The 23,978-nt window shown below is 42.3% G+C and overlaps 3 protein-coding genes across 7 annotated transcripts; 1 reads left to right on the forward strand and 2 right to left on the reverse strand.

The window, feature by feature from the left end:
* Window positions 1-68: 68 nt before the first annotated feature.
* LOC108889621 (uncharacterized) lies at window positions 69-7,381 on the reverse strand. Its single transcript, XM_018686184.2, has 2 exons — window positions 6,505-7,381; window positions 69-5,856 (listed from the first exon to the last, which is right to left on the reverse strand). Exon 2 carries the CDS (start codon window positions 5,840-5,842, stop codon window positions 5,006-5,008), a length of 837 nt encoding a protein of 278 aa, XP_018541700.1. The 5' UTR covers window positions 5,843-5,856; window positions 6,505-7,381; the 3' UTR covers window positions 69-5,005.
* A 1,860-nt stretch (window positions 7,382-9,241) lies between these two features.
* l3mbtl1b (L3MBTL histone methyl-lysine binding protein 1b) lies at window positions 9,242-20,290 on the reverse strand. 5 transcript variants are annotated; one of them, XM_018686188.2, is made up of 23 exons: window positions 19,554-19,606; window positions 19,084-19,342; window positions 18,047-18,182; window positions 17,566-17,761; window positions 17,234-17,432; window positions 17,014-17,143; window positions 16,766-16,817; window positions 16,135-16,229; window positions 15,915-16,019; window positions 15,652-15,787; window positions 15,460-15,551; window positions 15,190-15,341; window positions 14,806-14,909; window positions 14,377-14,462; window positions 14,157-14,267; window positions 13,949-14,063; window positions 13,619-13,718; window positions 12,776-12,970; window positions 12,523-12,624; window positions 12,371-12,435; window positions 12,094-12,266; window positions 11,775-11,837; window positions 9,242-10,751 (listed from the first exon to the last, which is right to left on the reverse strand). In XM_018686188.2, the coding sequence occupies exons 2-23, from the start codon at window positions 19,098-19,100 to the stop codon at window positions 10,623-10,625; spliced, it is 2,553 nt and encodes an 850-aa protein (XP_018541704.1). In that variant the 5' UTR covers window positions 19,101-19,342; window positions 19,554-19,606; the 3' UTR covers window positions 9,242-10,622. The 5 variants fall into 5 exon arrangements, with proteins under 5 accessions (XP_018541704.1, XP_018541706.1, XP_018541707.1 ...); XM_018686190.2 differs by lacking the exons at window positions 19,084-19,342; window positions 19,554-19,606 and adding an exon at window positions 19,654-20,290; XM_018686191.2 differs by lacking the exon at window positions 19,084-19,342 and having other exon boundaries at window positions 19,554-19,640.
* Window positions 20,291-20,581: 291 nt separating this feature from the next.
* On the forward strand, window positions 20,582-23,851 carry LOC108889641 (transmembrane protein 244). The gene is made up of 6 exons (XM_018686216.2): window positions 20,582-21,039; window positions 21,432-21,517; window positions 23,099-23,172; window positions 23,268-23,393; window positions 23,486-23,530; window positions 23,629-23,851. Exons 1-6 carry the CDS (start codon window positions 21,007-21,009, stop codon window positions 23,721-23,723), a joined length of 459 nt encoding a protein of 152 aa, XP_018541732.1. The 5' UTR covers window positions 20,582-21,006; the 3' UTR covers window positions 23,724-23,851.
* Window positions 23,852-23,978: the final 127 nt, after the last annotated feature.

Genomic DNA, 23,978 nt, shown 5'->3' on the forward strand with positions numbered 1-23,978 from the left:
ATTGCTGAAGGAAAATAGGGAAATAAATAAATAATATCCAGTGTATTGAAAGCTGACAAACAGGAAAGTGACTGATACAAATCATATGCATTTATTTAATTTATTCACTATTTAACCCAACAACTTCTGCAGGGAAGACAGCAGGATAACAAGTTGTAGATAAAACCAAACACATGACAACATGACCAGTGTGCAGTCAATGTCGGATTAATGAATAAAATGTTTTGGATTATTCAGATTCTGAGGCGTTTATGTAACAGCTTGTTGGACACATTTATTATTCAGGTGTTGCTGAATGTGAGAAGCGTTGGAGCGCTGCTGGAGGACATCAAGCCAAACCGATGAGCCACATTCTGCCGAGCAACCGAGCATCTCAGAAATATTTTGTTTATTCTGCAGCAGTCTGGAATTTGTTTCTTTGAGTGGATGACTTGTGTTATTCTGAGAGGGCTCCAAGTCTTAGGGCAGCATCATGTTTTTTATTAACCAGACAGATACTGGAATTAATAGAAAATGTTGGCGGCGGAACGTAGCGGAGGAGTGAGGTTATTCCTAATGCACTGTACAGCACAATCCCTCGAAATGATACAGCTGGTGTCACACGTTAGCTCTCGAAATGCAATACGGCTTCTTCCTAAATAGAGTGATTTAGGAAGTAAAGTGTGAAACAGGCAGAAACTGTTCATCACACACCGCTGAAAATCTCTTTACAGTTTAAGTCCTCATTTCTAACTCAGTTAAACTGAGACACTTAATATTCAAACAGTTCTGAAGAAAGCCTATTTGGACACAACAACTTATTAGTATCTAAGTAGCTCTGGATGTCACCTCTTCTATGGGTTCATTGTCAGAATACATCCTATTTCCAAGTGGCTGGCTTGAGTGCTGCCATAGGCTGCTGCTCAGAAAAAGACTAATCTCTTCATCAGGGCCATAAGATGTGTTTCAGTGAGACCCACAATCCTTATCCCCTCTCATCTTGTTAGCTAGTGCTAGCTCAGGTGAACAAACAGACAAAGGAGTAGTGAAGTGGGGCTCATTGTGACTGAACAACAAACTTACTGTCCAGTGCCTCTAACCTGGAGCATTTATTATTTTAACCTGAATCTACAATGAGTCATCAGTTTATTAGGTGCACCCTGTCTGATGGAGTTGAATGCAGCCCTGCAATAAATTCTGTTTTAATGAAGGTTATAATTGCCTCTCTTTTATCTTGTGCACCCCATTTATATCAGTGAGGGACAGCCCCCAAAGTGACCATAAAACAGCACCTCTTTTAAAGCACTTTAGTCAGAAACATTATAACCTTTATTATATAACTGAAACAATTAATCAATTTGATGGTTACAAATTCTCAAATATAGAGATTTGCTGCTTTTTCTTTTTTATATAGCCAGATACAAAATTTTCACTATTTTATTTATTTATTAGATAGCACTGAATTTATTTAGGTGTACCTAATAAACTGGCACTAAGTATATGAAATAATATACAGAGTTTCATGTCACCTTTCAGTCAAATCCTTTTTTCTCATATATATATATGAGAAAAAGAAAAGTAACAGAACATGACCATGAACAGTTTATAAAATGGGAACAGTTGATTTTTCACGAATCCAGTAGACTATTAATGCTTGAATTTGACACAAATAACTATCAGAAGTTAAGTTTTTCTGCTCAGTTGTATTAGTTGTTGTTGGACTTTGAGGTGTAAAATGAACAAGTTCTATTAGCAGTGATTCTTTAGAACAGGATATACTATTGGATCTACTGCAAACCTACTGTAACCCTGGTACTACGCCATCTTACCTTGAGCAGGTGCGAGCATCATGATGGCAAAAACACAGAATAATAGTCCTCTCATTTTCAGCACGATACTTCTTCCATTGACTGCACCATGAGGACTGCTGACGAGACCGGAAGCGGGGGCTGAAATTGGATTAGTCAGGAATACACCTGTCTGTCTTGCACCAATCACACCTGCTCATCGGCTGGGGGGGTGGGGTTAGCTGCAAATTACAAGAGGGGTGGGATGTGGAGTTTGGCAACCAGGAAGGATTTTATGTCTCCTTAAATGTCAGAAAATATCATTTGGTTTATTAGCTGCTTTGAGAGAAGAGAAGTAAAAAAGAAGCTGGTAACTTGTCTCTGTTTCTAAAAGATTACTGAATGACAGATGTATACAAAGTTTAAAACTCTTCCTCAGTGATGGAAAATATTTTTCCATCCATCTGCTCATGAAGACTTCTTAACTCAATCCCTTTTCCTGCTGTAACAGGTGAAAACACACACACACACACACTTTTTTCAAACTATCGTCTTCAGGCTGGTTGATCTTCAGTCGCTCTCATCTTTTTATACCGAAAAATGTTGATCATAGCTCCTCTCTCTCTTAAGGAACAGAGAAATTGCATGTGTCCTGAGTCCTGAGTCAGCGCAGGGTTAAGCAGCTTACAGCTTCCCTCCCGTCTGCTCAGATATGTATCAATGCACACACACACTCACACACACACACACACACAGTGCTGTCTTAGAGGAGGGGATTCGATTCAGTTACATTCTTAATGCGGCATAAAACGTGTGTTGCTGAATTATGTAACGCTGCTATACACACTCGTCGTACACACGAGTAACCTCAAAGATTTCTTGGACTCTCTGCTGCTGCAGTGATGTGTGCAGGTGTGTAAAGACACTGAAATTCCCTCTATCATTTTAGTGTCAGATTTAAACAGATTTCACATCTGCATATTATAACATCATTCCTGACTGGTAAATCTAACTCCAGAGATCTAGAAAAGCAAAATTATTCCTGCTATTGGCTCAGTTGATCTGCAACAATTTTCATAATCTAAAAATGTAGGGATTTGTTGCTTTTCTTAGTCTTATATGATTGTAAACATTAAATCTTTAAGACTGTTGTTAGGACAGGACAAGACATTTGAAGATGTCTGATAGGAGGGATGCACCATTTTCACTATTTCCTGACAGCATTTATCGGAGGATGCAGTGCTGTTAAACTTAATGCATCATACAAAGAGGTGTTACTGTTGTTTCAGCAACCCTTATTCATTTAAATGGGGTGGATAAATGAATAGAAACAGTTGCCAGTGTAGCACAAACCGCAGCCTCCAGTCAAAACCTCTTTAACTTCACGGTGGCAGGATTTACTGCCGGACTGTTGTGTTAGACAGCATTCGTTTTAGCTATCAGGTGACCCTTAATAAACTGGTAACTGAGTCTAGACAAAAAGGTTTGACAACAATCAAGAAAAGAATCTGATTAATCACTAGTGAAAGTAACTGTCAGCTGCAGCTCTATGCTCCGTCATCTAATGTAAACACATCACAGCATCTCACAGTGATAGGGACTCGTGTATGTGTGAGAGTGAGGAAGGAGAGAGAGAGAGAGAGAGAGAGAGAGAGAGCTGCTTTTCTGAGCCACGAGTGCGAAGGAGGCTGCTTGCAGCTTGTTGTGAGATTCAGTCAAGATTCAGACACATCTCCCCAACTCATCCCTGCTACTGAAATATACATCTTAAAACAGCAAGCTGTACCTACACAAAAACCTTCCACTGAGTGTGTGTGTGTGTGTGTGTGTGTGTGTATGTGAGGGAGATGGGTGCTGTTTTTAGTGAGTGAAATGTGTGGCTGCAAAAAATTACTGTACACTTCAGTCTCAGTCGTCATCTGGATGGCAGGATCCCAGCATGGGCCCGAACAACAAGGAAATACTCTGCAGTCCTGAAGCACCTATAAAAACCCTCAGACTGATCCCCTGTGTAATTAGAGGCTGCAGGAGAAAATGCTGGCGATAATTAAAATCCTACCCCCGTGCCTCTCCCCCGACTGGTTCAAACACACTCTCTTTGGCTTAATTGTACCTGATAGCTTTCTTCTCTCTCTCTCTGCATTGTTTTGCCCCATTTTGCTGTTTTCACAAGAAGCCAAGGAGGATTTGAATAAAGCGTGGGAATCTGATGATGATGAAGAGAGAGGAGATGAAAAAGGTCGGGATGGTGGGAGAGCGAGGCTTCAGTTACTCGACTCACAGGACTGTTTTTCTCAGTTAGGCTGCGTCAGGAATAACTCATACCAGCCTCAACAGATTTTGCTTCTTTTTTTTCTTTTTTTTTAAGTCATTGCTCTTTTCTTTCCATCCAAATTCTTAAAGATCTCGCCTCACCACACTTGAGAAAAGGGAGAAAACTGAGCAGCTGACACTGTGATTTAAAAAAAAAAAAAAAAAGTTGAATTACAGTAGGGAAAAAAAAAAAAAACTAGAACTCGAGTCCACACTTGTGTACAAAGCACCAGCTGGTATTTATAGCGTGGCTGTAGGTGTCGAATGAGAGGAGTGTGGCCTCCTGTGCCTCTCTTGTTTATACAGGCACACAATTTCCTCAGATAAAGAGCAGATTACAGTGTATGTGAGATTAGATAAAGACTCATATGGGACCTAATCTGGCTCATCCTCTTAACCCAAACTGAAAGGAAATGTAGATGCTGTTCCTCTGCAGGGATGTGTGTGTGTGTGTGTGTGTGTGTGTGTGTGTGTGTGAAAGAGAGAGAGAGAGAGAGAGAGAGAGAGGAGAAAGCCAAGACTTGAGTATGGCACCCAAATAACTTTTCAGCAATCCTCCTCACGTCCAAATATGGTCAAACAAGCAGCGGCTTTAAGGGATTTTTTGGGCATGGGTGAGTTCAAAGACAACAAGATGGCGAGTTGACATCAAACAGCATAGCTCCCAATCTTTCAAATGTGGGTGAGTCAGAGAACGATGTAGGACAAAAAACACCCTTCACAGACAGTGACTCAGAGCCTCTGCGCCACTCGGAGGCACTAAAACATACCAACAAACATTTCATCTGTTTATTGAGGAATGCATAGTCTTGTCTTTACTGCGTGTCTGCACGTGAAACTTTAAAATGTATCTCATCATGCATATTTTATGAGACAGTAGAAGTTGAACCAGTAGGTGGGGGAGGCAGTGGAGAGAGGGGGGAGGCTCAGTGTTGAGGAGGCAGAGGAGAGTCTGTCCGTATATTGAAGTGGATCTCACTAGAATTGCAGGAGTCTGAGTAGATGGAGGAGTGAGAGATGGACAGGCAGGGGGAGGGAGGGTGAGGAATGGGCTCCTGGTGGTGCAGGACTCGGGCCAGCAGGGTCGACCTCCCTTCCTTCTCCTCCTCCTTCTTTCTGTCCTCTTTATCCCCTCCTCCTCCTCCTCCTCCTGCATCCGGAGCAGGAGGAGGAAGAGGTGATGGTTTGTAGCTGTTGTTGCGTCTGCTCGTGTGAAGCAGAGAGGGAGGAAGAGGAGGCCCCCAGTTCTGGTTGGAGAGGGGGAGCACGTGGGCCGGGGAGGCCCAGGATCCCCGCTCTCCCTCCTTACACTCCCACTGCTCCTGGCAGCCGAAGCTGGCCTGCTCCTGCGAATCCTCCCAGCAGTTCCCCCCCTGCAGATCCTCCAGGTCGTCAGGGGTCACGTGCCTGAGGTCCTCGCGGTCCCGGTTCTCGTACAGCAGCGTGGCGGCGCAGATGAAGATGAACAGGCCCACCCCCATGACTACGGGCCCCGTCAGTTTCATCCTCTCGGCGTGGGTGCTGCCACGGCCGCCCGTGGGCTTTGGCTCAGCGGACACGTAGCCCGCCACGGCCACGCTCATCCCCACCAGGACCACCACCACGCCCAGCAGGAGCCACACGCCCGGGGCTGAGCGCAGGTGCAGTTTGGTCCGGAGGGCTTTGCCTTTCCTCAGGTGTCTGTGGCATGCTGGGAGGCAAACTGGTGAGGACTGGGTGGAGCGGGAGGAGGCGGGGCTGCAGACTGGACTGGCTGCTGTCATCCTCTGGCTTCAGACTGAACAGAGAGAAGGAGACACAGAGAAGAGGACTGAGAGAGAAGAGTTACACAAGAAAGTGTTGCATGCAGCATCAGAGCAGAGGGGGGCACTGGGGGTGTTGGAGAGGAGATAGTTTACTCTGCACTGCACACAACAGGAAATAGCTGCTTTAATAAGACATGTGGCTGAGTTAATGAGATGCTAACTCCTTCTGCAGCTCCTCCAGTGTCTCTGTGGAGCAACACACACACTCCACTTTCTTCAACCCCACCACAGCAGCCCTCCACCCACCCACGAACCCGGACTGAACTAGGAACCGAACCACTCAAACACCATCATGGGAGTAAAATATGACTGACCCCTTTCAAGAGACCTTGTGATTCCACTTCACGATCTCACCGCAGTCGGGAAAATGGAGTCACATTACTACGGTAATTGCTTCAACTGAGCTCATGATTTAATTTCCTCCCGAGGCAAGTGAACACAACGGGTGATTCAACAGGACGCAAAGCGAAGATGATAAATTGGCCCATTAAGTCAGATTGTATAAGTGCTTTTACGCATGCATCTTTAATGTTATATATTAATTCATAACTGGACTCAGTGCAGTTCACTCTCCGGGTTATTTTAACGCAGTCAGACAGAAATCAGATTTGGGTACTTGCCTTGTTTTGGACGTGAATCCGAAGCAGAAACTGGCTCCTCGGCATTATCAAAACAAATACCCCTGAGTTGCGTTATTCCTCCCACTCCTCCATGTATCCCCCCCCACACACAGACACACACACAAACACACACTTTGATTCGCGGGTAAATCCACACTTTTCACCCCGATTCCTCCTCAGAATAAGACGGTTTTTTCCATCCCTGGCTTCAGTGTGAGAACCAACGCAACAGCGGGTACTGCTGAGCCTGAAATCAAGCTTTTATAGTAAATAACAGTCCTGCTAAAAGTGGTGCAAAGCTGCTCTGCCTCTCTCTCTATCTCTCTCCTCACTGCCTGTGCGCCTATGCAGCCCGTGTTTGGATCTCTCTCTCTGTGTGTGTGTGTGTGTGTGTGTAGAGGAGGGGTCGTGGGAATCTGTGGCTGGTCCAGGCCAGTCCCACGGTGAGCCCAGTTATTCTTGGTGGTCAGCAGCCTGATTGAGCCATCAAGTGTTTTTAAAACGAATAAAAGTTAGTAAGGGAGAAACCTAAACTATGTAGAGTGAATGCATAAAATATTAATAATTCATACTCTTTACTTAAAGGACCATACTGGTGTTTTTTTCAACTTGTATCTCATTAGCTACCCATCCTGTACACTTCACATTTTTGCTGACTGTTTTTAAATACATGCTGTTTAAGATTTTTTGGGTGCTTATTTTTCTAACCTTTCCAAGCAGTAGTTATGATTTCCATTCAGTTCTGTATTAGCACACACTTGAATCTTGCTTAAAGGAAAACGTCAATGATTTCACACAGCAGAGTCTGTTTACAGGTCTTGGGAAGTGTTGCTGCATATGTGAAAAAAAAGTGGTTTAAACTCTTTTGTAACTCTAGAGGGGGGTGCTGGAAATCTGAGAAGTTTGCCTCAAATGATGTCACTTGAGTCTGAAGCATGGATCTAGTCCCAGTGGCCACTGACGGTACTGCAACAAAAAAAGTCCAAAGGTCCAAAGAGCATTTTACCCATAGACCAGCATTATTAAAGGGATGTTTGTAAAACTGTTGTTAGGACACCTAGAGCTGCTTTTACTCTTCCTTTTTTTATATTTGTAAAACTTTCCAGACTCTAGAAAAGTGAGTTTTATTTTCTTGATGTCGCCTTGGTGTAAAGTCAATGGGCTGAGCAGGAGTGTGTAGTGATGTGCATGTGCAGTGAGCCACAAAAACAAGCTGAGAAACTAGTAATGTTTTTTTGCTTTTTATCTTACGTCCATTATTCCACTAATGTTCAGTACTAATTCTTTAAAGTTGTAAGCACATCAAATTTGTGTGGTTTTTTTTTAATCTTTGCTATATTATTGTTTCCTGGCCCACATAGCATTAACATGTGCTCTGATAATCACAGCTGAGTTTCTACCAGTGACAACAAGTCATTAAGGCCAAGAGATATATTTGATGAACAACATTTCAGACTTGTATATGGGCTGTGAGCAGCAGGGTGGCTTTGGTGGTGAGTTTCAGTCTGTTCTGAACAGGCCAGGTGTAGTTGATACACAGCCAGGTGGTTTTACAGTTGTGTCGTGCTGTATATGGGCCACATGTGTGGCCCAGACAACATACTGGTTTGTGGGTGGGTTTTGGGTTGTGTATAAGCGACACACAGTAAACCAGTTTCAAAAAAGGCCATCTTACTATTATTTTACAGTAAATGTGCACCACAACCCTTGACATCAACTAACAGTATTAAGTTCCCGTAATATTTTTGAGCTAAAAAGTGAAACATTTTAATGGTTTAAAATATCTTATCTTTTTTAAAAAATGAATGAAAGTCAATGCATCTTTTGTTTGCTGGATTATTTTTAGATTACTGCAGTGGATTAAATCCAGGTACCACTATACTCTTGAGTTGAGGATTTTGCAGTTGACAGTTGTATGCTTAATGTTCACTGTGACCGATTCCCTAACATGTTTTGTGAGTCTGCAAAACTAATTTTCATAATGTACAGAAATGAATGGACGTCAATGGCTGCATGGAATAATAGAAAAATAAATTTCTTAATAATACTTGTTTAAATGATAAGTTACAATACCACAGTGTAAAAACACTTCATAACTTGGAGGAAAAAAAACCCCAAAAAGGACAAAAAGTTTAGTCCAGTGGTTCCCAACTTGGGCCTTCTGAAGGGTCACAAGATAAATCTGAGGAAAGAAGAAAAAACAAAGTTCTACTGCATGAATTTATCTTTGGTTATGGACCTTGGCCTTAAGCCAATATTTCATTTAAACCACTGGTTCAATCTTTAGCAGAGCATTATTTTTTTAAGTTTGTCATATATTATTTTAGGTAAATCTGAACCAAGTAGCATGAAAACTAAGTATTCAAGTCTAAGTACTTTGTGAAAAGTGCAGTACAAAGTTCACTTGATTACTTTTAACCACACAGGTAACATCCTAAAAGTTGTATTAATTAAATTCCAACAGCTACTGAACTCAAGTCTCTAGATCTATCACTTCTGAAGTCCATGATACGGTTAAAAGCTCCAGAAAAACTGAGTTGGTGGACCTTGAGTTGTAACTGTTTTTGTCAAACTACTGCACCTCAAAAATGTATAAAGTAGGATACTTGAGTGACTGTGTTTTCTACCACTAAATACAAAAATGTACAGATGAAGTCCACAGTTTAAGATTATCTGCGTGTGTCTGCATTTGTGTATGCATGTAGTGTAACGACTGAGGTCGGCTGAGGACAACAGGCAGTGTGCATCTCATTTATTTTCACCCATTCACACATTCCATCAAACAGCCACAGCTACCTCAGAGCCAGAACAGCGTACCATTACCCCTTAAATTAGAATACATAAATAAAAGCTGTTTGCATATAAACAGTTGCTGATGTACACATTCCAACTTGCTGAAGTGCACACTGATTTACAAAGACACTGACAATGTTTGTTGTTTTGTTTTGTTTTGTTTTTTGTTTTTTTTGTTTTCCCAAAATCTATGTATGAATTGAGGCTCACTTTTTTCAGTTCACTGTCACAATGTCCTTCCCTGGAGACAAGATGTGGAGACTTTGCATAACCAAGCAGGAGTAAACTCTTGGAGGAAGCAAGGACAGTCTGTTTGTAGCTGTATACTATTTACAATGTGAATGACATGAGGTTATATGAAATAAACAAACTGATCAATATCAACAAAACTTTTTTTAACATTCATATTCTTGTGGCACCCCCCCACCCCACCCCCCACAAAAAGAGCAGATAAGAGACGAACAGAGCTGGTTCATTGTTTCAGTCCACCTTAACAGACTGCAAGTTTCCTTGATTTAACAATTAGCCCTTAGCCCTGCTTGTCACAAACAATCCCCCTGACCAGAAAAGCAACACACACGGGCTGGTGGGAAATTACATCCTCGTTTCTCAAACACACTTAGTCACATCTGTGCGCGCGCGCACACACACACACACACACACACACACTAAATTTTAACCATCCCCCATTCAATCTAAGCTTCAGCCAACTCCAAATTAAGTAAACTCTCTTGCCTTTGGGGCCTGTGGAGTGGCCCACTTTCTCCATCTAGAGGAGAAAAGCTGAACTACATAGTGCTTCTGCTCCACTGGGTTTCACATTTTTAAAAACCTGTCTCACCGCCTCACGATTGTATTTTGCAGCTTTAAAAAACTTTTTTTTTTCTGTTGCCAAGTAAAAAGCAACAAAGCACAGACACACTTGTTCCATCTGCTCTGAGCTTAAGCACCATTTCATTACAGTTCAAATAAAAACGAGAAATGCAACTGACACAAAATCCAATTCATAAACTGTACAATGTTAAGAAGCCTTGAAGGTGCTGTAGTTACTTTTCTTTTTTAATGATTCAGTAAACAAACACAATATAAGTTAAGGAATCCTCATGGTATCATGTAAAACTCTCCCTCAGGTTGACCAATGCTATCCATCACAGAGAGAGGAGAGGAGACGGGGGACAGATGGACGTTTTCAAGAATGATGGCTTCCTTTTCCTCCCCTTCGATCGACGGATGAAGCTCGGTCGGGCCGATTTTGTCAAATGTCTTTAGCTGAGCGTTGATGAAACCGGAGCTGAGGGACCTGTGAGGAGGGAGCGAGTCAGGTCTTACTCTTCGTCGGCGTTCTTCAACATGAGGATGGAGTTGTAGATCTTCAGGGCAGGTCCTAACTTGATTGACAGGATCTTGACGATGTCCGCTTGGGTGAGTAGCAGGAAGGCCTCGCCATCTATTTGCTAAAGAGAGAGGAAAAAAAAGATTCAGCTGCATATCACTGTTTGGAGAGACTAATACAGATCCTGATAATTTAAGTGAAAAAAAAAGATTCTTTTAGCTGAGGCTGCTGATTCATATCAATCATCAATAAAACATAGCTTAATGATAAAATCCTGCCTGAGCAAACAAACAGTACAAAAACAAAACTTGTGAAAATGCTGCTCTGCACACTGATGTTGACTTGTAGGATTTTTGGATAACTTAATAACCACATGAAAAGTTGTTGATCTTAATGAATTGTTAGATGTATTGGGAATGAACAACACTTTTGCATTTTTTAAGCTTTAACAGAGTTTATCTTGTAAATCTGAAAAGAATTCCAAATGTTTTGACATATGAATCATTTTGTAGCATTAAAACTGTAGGGATGGCTAAATATTAAAATATATACAAGCTGGGAGAAAACTGCAGGAGAACTGCATAAAATTACACATCTGCACAGCAAACACTAATAAGGTGACTAAGTCTGCACAAAAAATAATTAAACGTGTAGACATTTCAGCCCCTTTTAGTTCACTTCATGTCACAGAGAAGAAGAAATACTTCTAAACTAAATAACAGCAATGCTGCATATATTGCTGCCACTTGTGTGTCTGTCCTTTTGATGAATCAGTTTTCTAACACAAAACAACTGCCTTAAGCCTCACACACCCGCACACACACAAAACATTTATTTTCTCTCTGCCTTTACCTTCACTGAAAAAGAAGGAGGTTTTTTTCTTTGACTTGATGGACAAAATTGGCAAAGCAGGAGGCAAACCAGAGTGAGCTCTTTGATGAGTGAGTAAGAGAATTTCTGCTTTGTAACAGTAAACCAAACAAACGCACACTCATGTCTAATAAACTGAACAGGGCTGATATATCAGAGGATAGCTAGACATTGTAGCACAAATCTTACGTAGTGCTTGAGATGATAACATTTAATACTATGCTGATCTAATCTAACAAGTTTGTCAAGTCCTGGTTAGTTCTGAGGTGCTTACCTCTGTTTTAAATGTAGCAGCATGTTCTTTACATCCAGGGAGTCCTTTGACAAAACTGGCCACCTGATGAACAAAAACATACAGCATATAACAAACAGCAGCAAACAGGCGGACAGGCACATAATGTTTCAATCAATAAATATTTATCTACTAATCAAAGTGGCTTGCATGTCTTAATTGAATGTAAGTCGTTAACCTGACAGGCAGAATCTCGACTTGATAATTCATGCAGTTTCTCTGAACAACTAGATGCCTTCATGTCGGGTCAGTGAATGAAGAGTATGTGTTGACACAGTGTGAGTGAGCGAGCATGTCTGACCTCCTCCGAGTTCCAAGTGGCCACTCTCTTGGCAGTCAGCCCCAGGACCTCGGGCAGCAGCTGGCAGTGTTTGTCCCAGCAGAGAGCCACCCGGTGGGGGGGGGAGGCAGAGATGCCGGGGGAGAACACAGACTCGTGGAGGGCCTGCTGGAGAGAGATTGCATCTGGAGAGGCTGAGGAAAAGGAGGAGGAGGAGGAGGGGAGACAGCAGTCAGCGGGGGTGAGGTGGTGATTTACATGTTTTATCTCATCCCATTTTACACACTTTCACACACACCTTTACTGTCTCCAATCTCCTCTTTGACATAGTGCATTTTCAGGTATTTTGGAACTGGAGCAGTCCTGAGGAAAACATCAGCACACAAGTTAGAAGTTACTCAAACTTGACTTCAGCAGCACAGTTAGGTCTGATGGTTTCATAACTGGTACCGTTTAGGCCTTGTTCCATTGTGGCTCTGCTCACTGGCTCCACCCAGAGGCTCAGGCTGGTTGTTGCGCCCTAAACGCTCAGCATCCACTGTCACTGGTTTCCTAGCAACACAGATAACCCTCTCTCAGGTACCGACCACTGGATAGAGTTGCATGCAAAACACTGATAGGAGTCCTCCTGGGAGTGTCAGCGCGTTTTCAAAGTGTGTTCATGCTGTTTTTGTAGAGTGTCTAAGCGCGTTCAGCAGCAAACCTGTTCTGGGACTCCTCGGCTCCTTCGGGCTGCTCAGGCGTCGAGGAGGTCTGCGTCGTAGTGATCGTGTGGGCGTCGGGGCGTCGCCCGCGAGGATGAGGTCCGCTAAGGGTGAGAGGTCGTTCTCCACTCAGGCGGTCTGGCAGTAAACCCTCCTTGTTCAGATTCATCTCAGAGTAGGGACAGCTCACCTGACTGCACACACCCAAGACACACAAACTTTACCCAAGCTCACGGTGAACATTTCATTTCATTTCACTTCTTAACTGTGAATGAGAAAAATTACACAGGTTACAACAAATAGGCAGCTTAAAAAACATCACCTTAAAGACTCAAAACTCCCACACACACACACACACACACACACAAGCAACACATTTACACTGCCGGCAGCCCACACAAGTACAAATGACATTTAAGAACACTGAAACTGTCTTCTAGTCCTGTACTTATTGCATATACAGTCCCCAGACACTGATAAAATATGAAGACATAAAACTGAAATGATCTGAAAATAATTCTCATCAAAGCTCTGTAGAGCTGTAGTGGTAGTGAAACTGAAATAAAAGCATACATTTCGGATTTTTACAGCAATCACTTAAACGTGTGGAGCATTTAAATCACATTTTATCATTTTAATTTATTTTAAAAGTAGAAATGCAGCATTACAAGGTGTGTGAAATAACAGCAGTTAAGTTCACTGCGACAAAAAACTAAGTTTAGCACACGTCTAATGTGAAAATGAAAGAATATGTCATATGAAATGAAAATGGAGGGTATGAAACAGAGTAAGAGAAGAAAAGACGACAGAGAGACTGTAAAAACGGAGTATAAGCTACTAACGTGTAATGGGTGCCATAGCGAGGTCCTCTGATGTGGCCAACCCCATTGCATCCTGGAGTAGGACACCCTTGTCCTGGGGCAGTCAATAAATCACTGGAGCCTGAAATATACACACACAAGGGAGTGTTAATAAAACTATGCAAACAACTGCAAGACCATTTCCATTTTGGATTCATTATAGATTCCTCCCACCACCACATCCAGAAGTTAAATGAAGGCAGAGACAAACTCTGCTGACTCATCTGCTGAAATTACAATTTTGGATCCCTCTCCTGAGAAACCTCAACTGACCTCACTGAACACCAGGCAGGACAGACAGGTGTGTCTCACCGTTAGGGTACTGTAGCGGGTGTCCGGTTTTCTGACACCACCCTACGGGGTGCAGATCGGGGCAGTCCGTCTCTACCCAGTAGTCGTACTCTGAACTCCAGCCATCGAAATGGATCTAGATGAGAGAAAAGAGGGAAAACAGAAAATCAGGCACGAGCTGAGCACAGAGTCGAGTCGGAGAACTTCTTGACGAGGAGGCGTGTCGTACCTTCAGTCTGTGGTCCTCTGTGTCTGCTATGGTAGCTACACGGATGAGCATAGGGTTCCTCTTATCAACAGCTTCCACTTTCATCCCAATCTGGAAGCCATGTGGAGGTCGCTGCAGACACAGAGCATAATAAAAATCACATGACTTTACACAGGCTGCTGCAGTACACACAGGACTATAAATCTTTGTATACTTGTATATTTGTGTGAGTAAATCGTACCGGTTTGAAAGCCCGAGCAGGAGCGGCCTGTGTTCCTGTCTCCTCCAGGTATTTCTCCCATGAGAAACTCTTGGGCTGCTTATATTCTATGGAGATGAAATAGACTAGATCCATCAATCACTGAAGTCCACACATCAACACAGACACTATTACACTATCATAGATCAAAAAACAGAGACAATCTGGGCATCCATGGGAGACAGCAGCATGCATTTACTGTAAAATTAGCTTGAATATATTTGTTTAAAAATAGTTTTGATCAGTCTCTCTTACAGCAGCAGCAACATTAAGAAAATACTAGAAATACACTTTCTTTAGAAAATACATTTATTTAAAAAAATCTGCTTTATTAGTATAATCAAACTCTTAATTAGCAAATATCTCTACGTTAGTTGGGGCCTACAGTATATTGAAGTAGTTTATACTGACCCACATGTGTCTTGGTCTGTGTCTTACCAGCTGGGGTGGTCAGAGTTAGCTCAGCCTCTTCACAGTACCCCACAGGATGGATGTATGGACTGCTGGCATCACACCTTAACACATTAACAATGCACAGGTGAACGCACATATAAAATACAAATGCAAATCTCCTACTTTTCCAGAAATTCTATCCAATTTCCAAATGTTTAAAAGTCTTATCATTTATTTCTTGTACCTTGTCATTCTCTGTCTACGCACACTACAGCAGCATCCAGCCTCATACCAATGATTGCTACCACTGATTTCGCTTGATTTCAGACAGCTGACGTCCAGGTGGACTAGGAAACATCTCTGAATGATCCCCGTTCTTTCAGTCTTAAACCAGGTTCTCACCAGTAATCATATGTGTCATCCCAGTTGTCAAAATGAATGAGCAGGCGGTTGTCGACAACAGCAGCAATGGTTGCTACACAGATCAACGAAGGGTTCTTCCTGTCGACCGCCTCCAGCTTCATCCCTGCTCTAAATCCAGATGGAGTCACAGACTGAAAGAAAAAATAATTAAAATACATATTTAACCTGTGTTTACACGATGCATATAAAGTCCTTGATTTAAATAACCTGATAAATAATCTGATGTACAGTTGTGTGGTTAACACTCACTGTGTTGAGGCTCTTGAAAAGGTGTTTTGGGGCCAGTTGACCTCTACAGTTCTTCACATACATGCTCCAATTAAACTCTCCATCCTTACAACCTGTAAGACAAACTTAGTCATGAAGGTTGCCGTTAATTTTTACCAACATTTCTAATAAAATCATAAATAAGCAGTGTTTGGTGGGCGTTTTTGTGGCTACCTTTAGGCAACAATAATTTGTGTCCATTCTTCTCACACCACCCAGCTGGTTTCAGATCCCACGAGTCAGCATTGGCCCAGAAGTCATAGCATTCTGGATAACCATCAAAGTGGAGCCTTACCCTGTAACCTTGGATCTGAGAGGCAAAGAGACAGATTCAGGACAGATTAAAAAAAGAATGTGATATTCTTAATTATAAAGAGAGATAAAATCACATGGTCTTCTGCTGAATCAAAGCCACAAACAACCATCAGCAGCCGTACCTCTGCAACAGTGAGCACACAGAACAGAGACGGGTGAGACGGGTCCAGTCCCTCCAGCTTCATCCCCACCTTAAAACTGTTCCTGCTTTGAGGAAACGACTGGTGCTGCGAGACAAGAGTACATCAAAGCACAGTTCAGTTTAACAGACACCAGATAAACAAAACCACCTGGTTATACCAAACAGCATTAAGGTGGCAGGTGTGTATGGAGAATCATTACCTCTTTGAATAGTTTAACAGGAGCAGCCACAGCCCTCTCCTCTTCAAGGTAAGCGGGCCAGCTCCACGCTCTTTTCTTATTGGGAGGGGCAGCCACTGAGGGGGGGCCAAGAGGGAAAAAAAATATTATGCATATAATATTTACCTCTTCATACACTTTACATGACTGTGTACCATTTTCTTAAATTACGACATGAAAGGTCACCCGATAATTAGGAGCAAAAAAAAAAAAAAAGTTTTAATGTGTAACTGCTTGTTTCATGTACATGTGAAAATGCACATAATATAAATAGAGATAAAATAACCGCAATGTATTATCAGCTCTCATTCAGTCTTGTTGACTGTCACACTTACAAACATAGACTTACATTAGAGTTAGAACATTTTATATGCTGATTAGAAAATTAGACTACATTTCATTCATGATAAAAATCAACAATAAAAGCTACTGGTGATTTACCAGAGGACAGTACTGGTTTAGTTTATCACCAGAAGACCAGTGCAACAACAAACTGCAGCACTAAGACTAATGAAACTGACTTTGAGAGATAACGATATTTAAGACCCTTGAATTTAGGTAACAGTGTCAGACATTTAAGATTTTCATAGGATATAGCAGCAGTTTAACATACCCAGTTTTGCGATTTTGGCGCCTCTCCTGCCTTTGGTAATCTTGGCCTTTTCCTACAAAAGGTGAAATGAAAGAAACATGTGAATAATTAGCACCATCAACTTTTTTCTCACCCCTCTTGGGTGTTTTCTCAACTTACAGATGAATAAGAGTGGAACATTTCCAGAAATTATATCTTGTTTGCAAAACACCAGATTGGCCAACAGCTCTGGAAGTGAACAACACTGATGCTAAGAGTATCCTCTGTACCTCTGGTTCCTCTTGGTTGTCTTCCTCTTCATCACCCGAATCCATGTAGATCTTTCTCTTTTTGCGCACACGTTTACCGAGCCTCTCACCTTCAGCTGCCTGACTCTCCCGTGCCTCCCCTGGAGACGATCTTTAAAAAAAGAAACATTTAGCTTGCGATTAAATAACAAAACAAATATAACTGGAAACAGAGAGGTGAATATGAAGTGTGTGATTTTACCTGCCGCTGGAGGGCTGTGCACAGATGGAGCTACAAAATTTGCCCTGAAAGGGGGCATCCCGGGGAACACGGCCACCGCAGGCCCGACACCTCAACAGCTCCCCATTTGGGCCCATGTCAGCACTAGAGCCAACTTCAACACTGGGACCAACCTCCACACTGGGGCCCTCCTCTAAAGACAGAAGCACAGGACCAGGAACTGGAGAACAGAGAATAAAGGATAATATGATACACAGGTAGGACATGAAAAATACATTCATTGCACACATTACTTACATTACTGCTACTCATTATAATAACAGTGCTGTAAGGGTTAAAGTGTGCTGTCATACCTTTACTTTGAGATGATCCTGGCTGACTCTGATTAGCTGGAGCTTTGGCTATGCCGGTCTGTGATTGGCCCTCTGGAGGAGGGGTGGGAGTGTGAGATGGAGCTGGGTCCAAGGTCTCACGGTTAGGCTCTGCCTCCTGCCCTTTGACCTCTAGGTCTGTGACAATCTCAAGAGTCCCAAACTCTGTCATGCGGAACTGAAAGACACAAAGAAAGAAGATATGCTCATCAGGGTTTCTCCCAGGAAACTGCTTAACCGAAAAGGTGAGCCACCATGCTCCTCATTCAGCTCCATGTGTTTAAGCACCTGAAGGTTGAATCAGTCTCTCACCTGAGGTTTTACATTTTACTGGCCCACCTCTACAGTAGAGCACTGCCAGAAACCCTGCTCTTACAAATCAGCGAGTGTAATCAGAGCCACGTAAACAAACACTTAGGCAGTGAAGGACTATCTTGGACAAGAACACAAAGGTCTCTCGTACCCTAATGTCACTGCCTGGCAGTGTGGCGATACCATCCTTCCAGTCCAGAGCGCCCATCATGTCAAACTCCACTCCTTGGGAGGGGCCATCACTGGGTGGAGTGTCAGTCATTCCCACTCCTCTAATATCCCCTATCCTGCAAAAACATACCGGTCAAATCAAAGACATTGTCATAAATTGACACAAAAACATGACAAATGTTCAAAAAATAAAACAAAGGAAGAATAAATGGACTCAGTCCCCAGCTCTGCCTTAATTATGTCTTTGTTTTTCGTCTATTGTGTTGACGGTTTGTGATTATCACAGTGAAGCAGCCCCCCTCCTTTCCCCGGTGCTGATTTACCTACGATGTGCTCCCAACTACAAATGCAGTTTCTACCTGCACTTGTAAACAGCATCGCGCAGCATCACCGCTAGATGGCGACTGTGTGTTGGCTTGCAGGATACACCATGCACTTCGATTTCAGACAAAACAGTCAATAATAATATTGTTTTGCTGGTCAACTAAGAGGCAAATGCGTGCACAAACGGCCTCATTAGGGTGAACCTTCATCAAGATCATTGACAAACATGAGGAAAGATGTCTCAACTTTAAGTTAACCACACAAGTTCATCTTTTCCTTGTTTTAACAGTATCTCTTAAAACCGTCTGTTTGCCTGATCATGAACAAGTGAGAGGGTAATTTGTTTATCAATTTTAAGGAGAACACTGTTTTCTGCACTGACTGGCCAAACTTATAAACGTTTTAATCCGACTAAAATTACGATATAACGTTTTAGTGTTGACGCATGTTCAACACTGAATTAAGGTGGTATTTTCTGTTTGCACGGTTGGCACAAGCATGTGAAAAGTAAACAACAGCCCGAGCTAATGGATCTTGATTAAGTTTGACTTTGCTCTTCATACCTCAGTTTTATTCTGGCCATAAATAAAGTGTATCTAAGAGCGCCCATGATTAGCATTCGTCTTATACAAAATGGCGGAGCATAGGAAGAGGCCACCAACACGTTTAAACTATGTAAATTACTCAAGTTACCTATTTAAACAAATCATGCAAAGCCGCTACGCGTCGAACACAAGCAAGTGCGTGCTGTGTAATTTCCTGACTTGGTGTTTTCCTTCACTCTGGTTATTTTCTTCACTTTCCCCTTGTCACGGAATGTCAGCCCAGGTTGCTAGCTAGCGCTGACATGAAGCTAACAGTCAGCTAGCTCCACTCACGTCCAGCTGAACGGGAGGGATAGCTACAATGCTAGCCGTAGCATTGTGACTGGATGCAGCCAGCTAAGGACAATCTGTAATAAATAAGTTTCCCGGTTAATAACAATAGGAAAACGCATTTCGTTAAACGCCAATATTTCGCATAACATCGCACACACACGCAATATTACGACGCTCATGTTACGAGCTTCAACATTGTTGCTTGATTAATTTCTTCAATAGAAACTTGAAAAAAACGATTTATTCTCGCCGTTTTAAATCAGAGTGGAAATAATGAGAACTAACCCTAATAAGTAAGACGAAGGCCGGTTTTTCAAATTATGCCACAGTTAAGGGCAATAAATGAGTATGAGCGCCCGTATTGTTTAAAAAATGTGGAACTCACCTCGTTTCTGTTTTAACTCTTATTTAGAGCTGGATAGAAGAAGGATGCGCATGCGTGCAAGATGCGCTGCCTGACAACTTTGGGTCTCGGAAAAGTTCAGTTCACTATCGGTGGTCAATACCAGGCCTGAGTGCACTCATAACACGCCCAAAACTCAGTTCGCTGCCGATATAACGAATACTACCGTCGGACTGGGGCTCATGTTTCACCCGTTGACCATAACAGTCTCAGAAGTGTTTCCCCCCTCCTCCTCCTCCTCAAGAAGTATGAGTGTTGTATCAGCGGAGCGCAGGGACCGCAGTGTCTCCCATTAACGTCCAGAAGCGGCCGGTTCATCTGTGGGGGGGAACCGACCGTTTTCTCCCTTGGTTACACCCCCCACAACGACCGTTTAACGGCCACTTTACGTACATAACATTTGAGCACGAGCGATAATCAGTTTGTACACGCCGGTGCTAGGTGTAGGATTAAATATTCAGGCCTGTAAAATCACCCGAAGTCACATTTTCAACCCATAAAACCCCACCAAAATATCGTCCATACGAAAACGTCTGAAATGGTTTATTAGCTTCTTTGAACGCATCCGCAACTATGTGGATTAATATGTAGAAAAGAAAAAAAACAGCAACGTTAAAGGAAGTCGGACGGGATAAACACACACATTCAGTTTATCTTAATGTCACATTACCGAAACACCACGTCCAATATGATAAAATACGACGACATGGTTTTATTTTGGCTGAAATCCATCAGACAGCCACTGCATCGTGTGCTGTGGTACCACCTCTTATGGCACTTCAAGGCTATTTGATGTATGGTTTATGATTTTAATGTGACAGATAATCCATTTAAAGTCAATCACCGAATGACTGCAGGCTGCTTATTCTTTGTCTGGTTGATTGTAAGTGTTTTTTGGGGTCGCTGGTGGTCCACATACTTATGTTCAACCAAATTATCTCCAGCTAACCTGCAGTATTCAATCCCTCCCACACAGGGCGGCTACGGTGATAGTAAGGCTACAGATCTCGCCGTTTGCGCCCTAATTTTCCAGAAAATAGACAGTACCCGAAGCACAAAATTGCTTTAGTGTCACTATCAGTGTGCTCGGTTGCTGTCTAACAGGTAGATGTTGAGGAAAGTCTTTATTTCAGTCAACAAAGGCCACCCTGAGACGAGGTGAAATGAGTTCAGACTCGGCTGTGAAAGCGGCGGCGCTTGGGTTTTATAGTGTCTTGCGTTAGTCGCTAGATGGCAGGAGAAGTCCAGTTTCTGAGGGATTAACGGGGTCGTGCAGCCTGCTGCAGCCCTGGATTATTTAGTAATATAACATCAAGCGGGCTACAAAACCATGAGATGGCATTCAAAGGCAAAGCGGTCGACTCGAAGGTAAGATGACGAGATTTAGCGTGTCATGGTTTTATTCTGTATCAGGCGTCTCTGTGGACTGTCAGTCTGTCAGTCGGGACCGACTGTAGGGAAATCATGTACGATTAAATAATGAAGAGGATGTGACAGGCTAGTGTTATGTGTGAGGGCTGTTTTTTTAATAATACACAATCCAAACTGTATGCAGCAGGTCAGGTTTGGCAGCAGATATGAGTCGCTATCTGTACATCCCTCCCCTCTGCAGGCTCATAGCCTATAATATGTAGCACTGCACACACAGCTCCAGGTTAGTGTTTGCTGATGCTGCTTTACCTGGAAAATACGTGGTGTTACCAACTAAACAGATTAAATAGTGAACTGTGAAATACTGTGAATCTGTGTCAACCCCACAGACCGTGCTCTTCAACCTGCTGCTGTGTCTGCTCATATTTTACTCTCTTTTCTACATGATTGGGAGTGTGTGCTTCGGTGCCTTCAGGTGAGAAGCTTCAGACACGCATGCGCACACAGACACACTCTTCAAACCATCCTCACCCTCCCTCCTCTCATGTCCTTAATCATAAGTCTCCCATAATCATCAGGGTGTGGCCAATAACGGATCATAATCACAGTTAAAACTTTCATTCAGTGGTGAAATGTAACTAATTACACTCATTTAAGTTACTGTACTTTGAGTTATTTCTAATTTTAGTTGTGTGTTTTCATTTCATGTCACTTCATACTTGGCTACTAGTTCACTCAACAACACAACAAACTATATTTTGAGAATAAAGGCAGTGTTACATAGAGTAAAGAAAGTACCTAAAATGAGCATTAACTCTTTATTTCACAGGTCCTGATATTTCCTGGTAATTTAATTGGAATTACCTGAGAACAATTACACTGTGTAATTTAGTAGAAATTATAGACAATATTCTGAGACTCTTTTTTTTTTTTGAGCTCAAGAAGACGACTCAAAAAAATCTTAAAGACTGACTGCATCAGTATCTGTGTAATACTTGCAAGGCAGGTTTATATATATATACAGCACCACTGAGACACAAAGCAATTCAATGTGCTGTACAGAGGCATAGACATACATTGAAAATAAGACATTAAGAAGACATTAGCAGAAGACATAGCAATTCAGCAGAATTATTTAGTTGTACCAATTGAACAGTTTGCCCACTTTGTTTTGTAATTATTACCACATTACAGTTATTTCCAGCAACTTTTAGATACATTTTACAGTTACATATTAGTTCCTTTCAAAGAAATTACAGGAAGCTGTGCAACCTGTGCAATAAAGTGTTACTAAATTAGCTACATTTACAGCTGCTTATACATTCAGCAGTACTTTTACTTTTGGTAGAGTATAGTTTGGTTATGATATGTACTTTTAAGAATTTAACTTGTAATGGAGTACTATTGCAGTGTAATATTTCTACCTTTATTTAAGTAAAGAATATGTATACATGGTCCACCAGTGCTTCTGACAGGTCCAAAAATCCTCAGTTGAAGCATCCTGAGTTAACTAATAGAGTTCCAAAGAGGCCTGAATACCTGTAACCTAATTCAAAGTGCTTCAGTCAAAAGAGCTGTAGAGTTTCTGATAAAGGAGAAGTTTATCAGAATGTATTTATGTACTAGACTCTGCAATGAGTCTGGTAATGCCAGAAACCTAATGTGATGATGATTATAACCTCCAGACCCTGAGGGGCCCTGATCCCCCAGAGCTCCAGGTTCACTGCACATCAATAGTTTGTGAGGAATTATTGAACTGCAGTTTTGTTTGACAAATTTTGCAACAGGTCCCCACAAAACACAGTATCAGCAGAAATGTTAAACCTTTGCAGCTGTGTTTGACTTGATCCAAAAGACATGAAAACAGCTCTGGTGTTCACAACAGAGAGAGTCTTCTTTCCTGAGTGTTTACATTACTTTGTTCACATCTTGTGGCCTGTTTATTGAGACTCTCTTTACCTGAGGGCAGATAGATGATATAAAAACTCAGATACATTTACAGCACTTTCATGACATTGCTGGCCTGCACCAGTTACAGCCATTTCTCCTCATTCAGGTTGGATCACTTCGATGGACTGATTCCATTTGACTTTAAGACCGAACCTGCTGAATCCAACTCCAAATACTTGGGTGGGTAACACAGTTAACGCAGCAAAACACAATCAACCATGAGGGTGAACTTTGTACAGATGATGTATTGTTGTTGCTGTATCGGTCTCCCTCAGTGAACCTCCTGTCCTTGGAGCTCACCTATTTTTGCAGCGGCCTTTTGTTTGCTGCAGTGGTGAGGAGGCGGGTGTGGGACTACGCCCTCACTGTTACACTTCTGCACGTTATGATCACCAGCCTTGGTGAGCAGAAATCTAACAATGCATCCACCCAAATTACTCACACAAATGACTGAAAGTGTTGTGAAATTGTGCGTTTTATTTCCGTCTTGCAGTGATGTTGGAGTTTCCCATGGTGTGGCAGTGGTGGCTGGCTTTAGGTAAAACAAACATTACTGGCACTTTATCTCTAAATTATTGCATCTAACTTTGTGAGCTCAGTTCTCCTTAGTGCTCTCCTCTTTCTGTTGCTCCACAGGCAGCGGCTTGTTCCTGATGATCTGCAATGGTCAGCTGATAGCTTATTTCACCTGCCAGAGCGACCAGAGCTACGCCTCCTTCAGCATCTACTGACACACAGAAAAGTAACACTGTGAATAAACTGTTTTATAAACAGTCGTGTGAAGTGGGGTAGACAGGATCAGACACCCGTTAGATTCTCCACAGTGATGGGCTTTTGCTGTTTGGCACTAAAAAAGACTCCTCACCATCACACATAAAGTCGGAGCTGGGTCCAATTTGTGTTTACGGGTTATCAATAGACTGGGATCCTATTGTTTTCATGTCAGTGCCACAAGGAGATGTTCTCTGTATTTTGTGATGCACAGT

This window comes from Lates calcarifer, linkage group LG15 (genome assembly GCF_001640805.2).
Source record: "Lates calcarifer isolate ASB-BC8 linkage group LG15, TLL_Latcal_v3, whole genome shotgun sequence".
NCBI classification, from domain to species: Eukaryota; Metazoa; Chordata; class Actinopteri; family Centropomidae; genus Lates; species Lates calcarifer.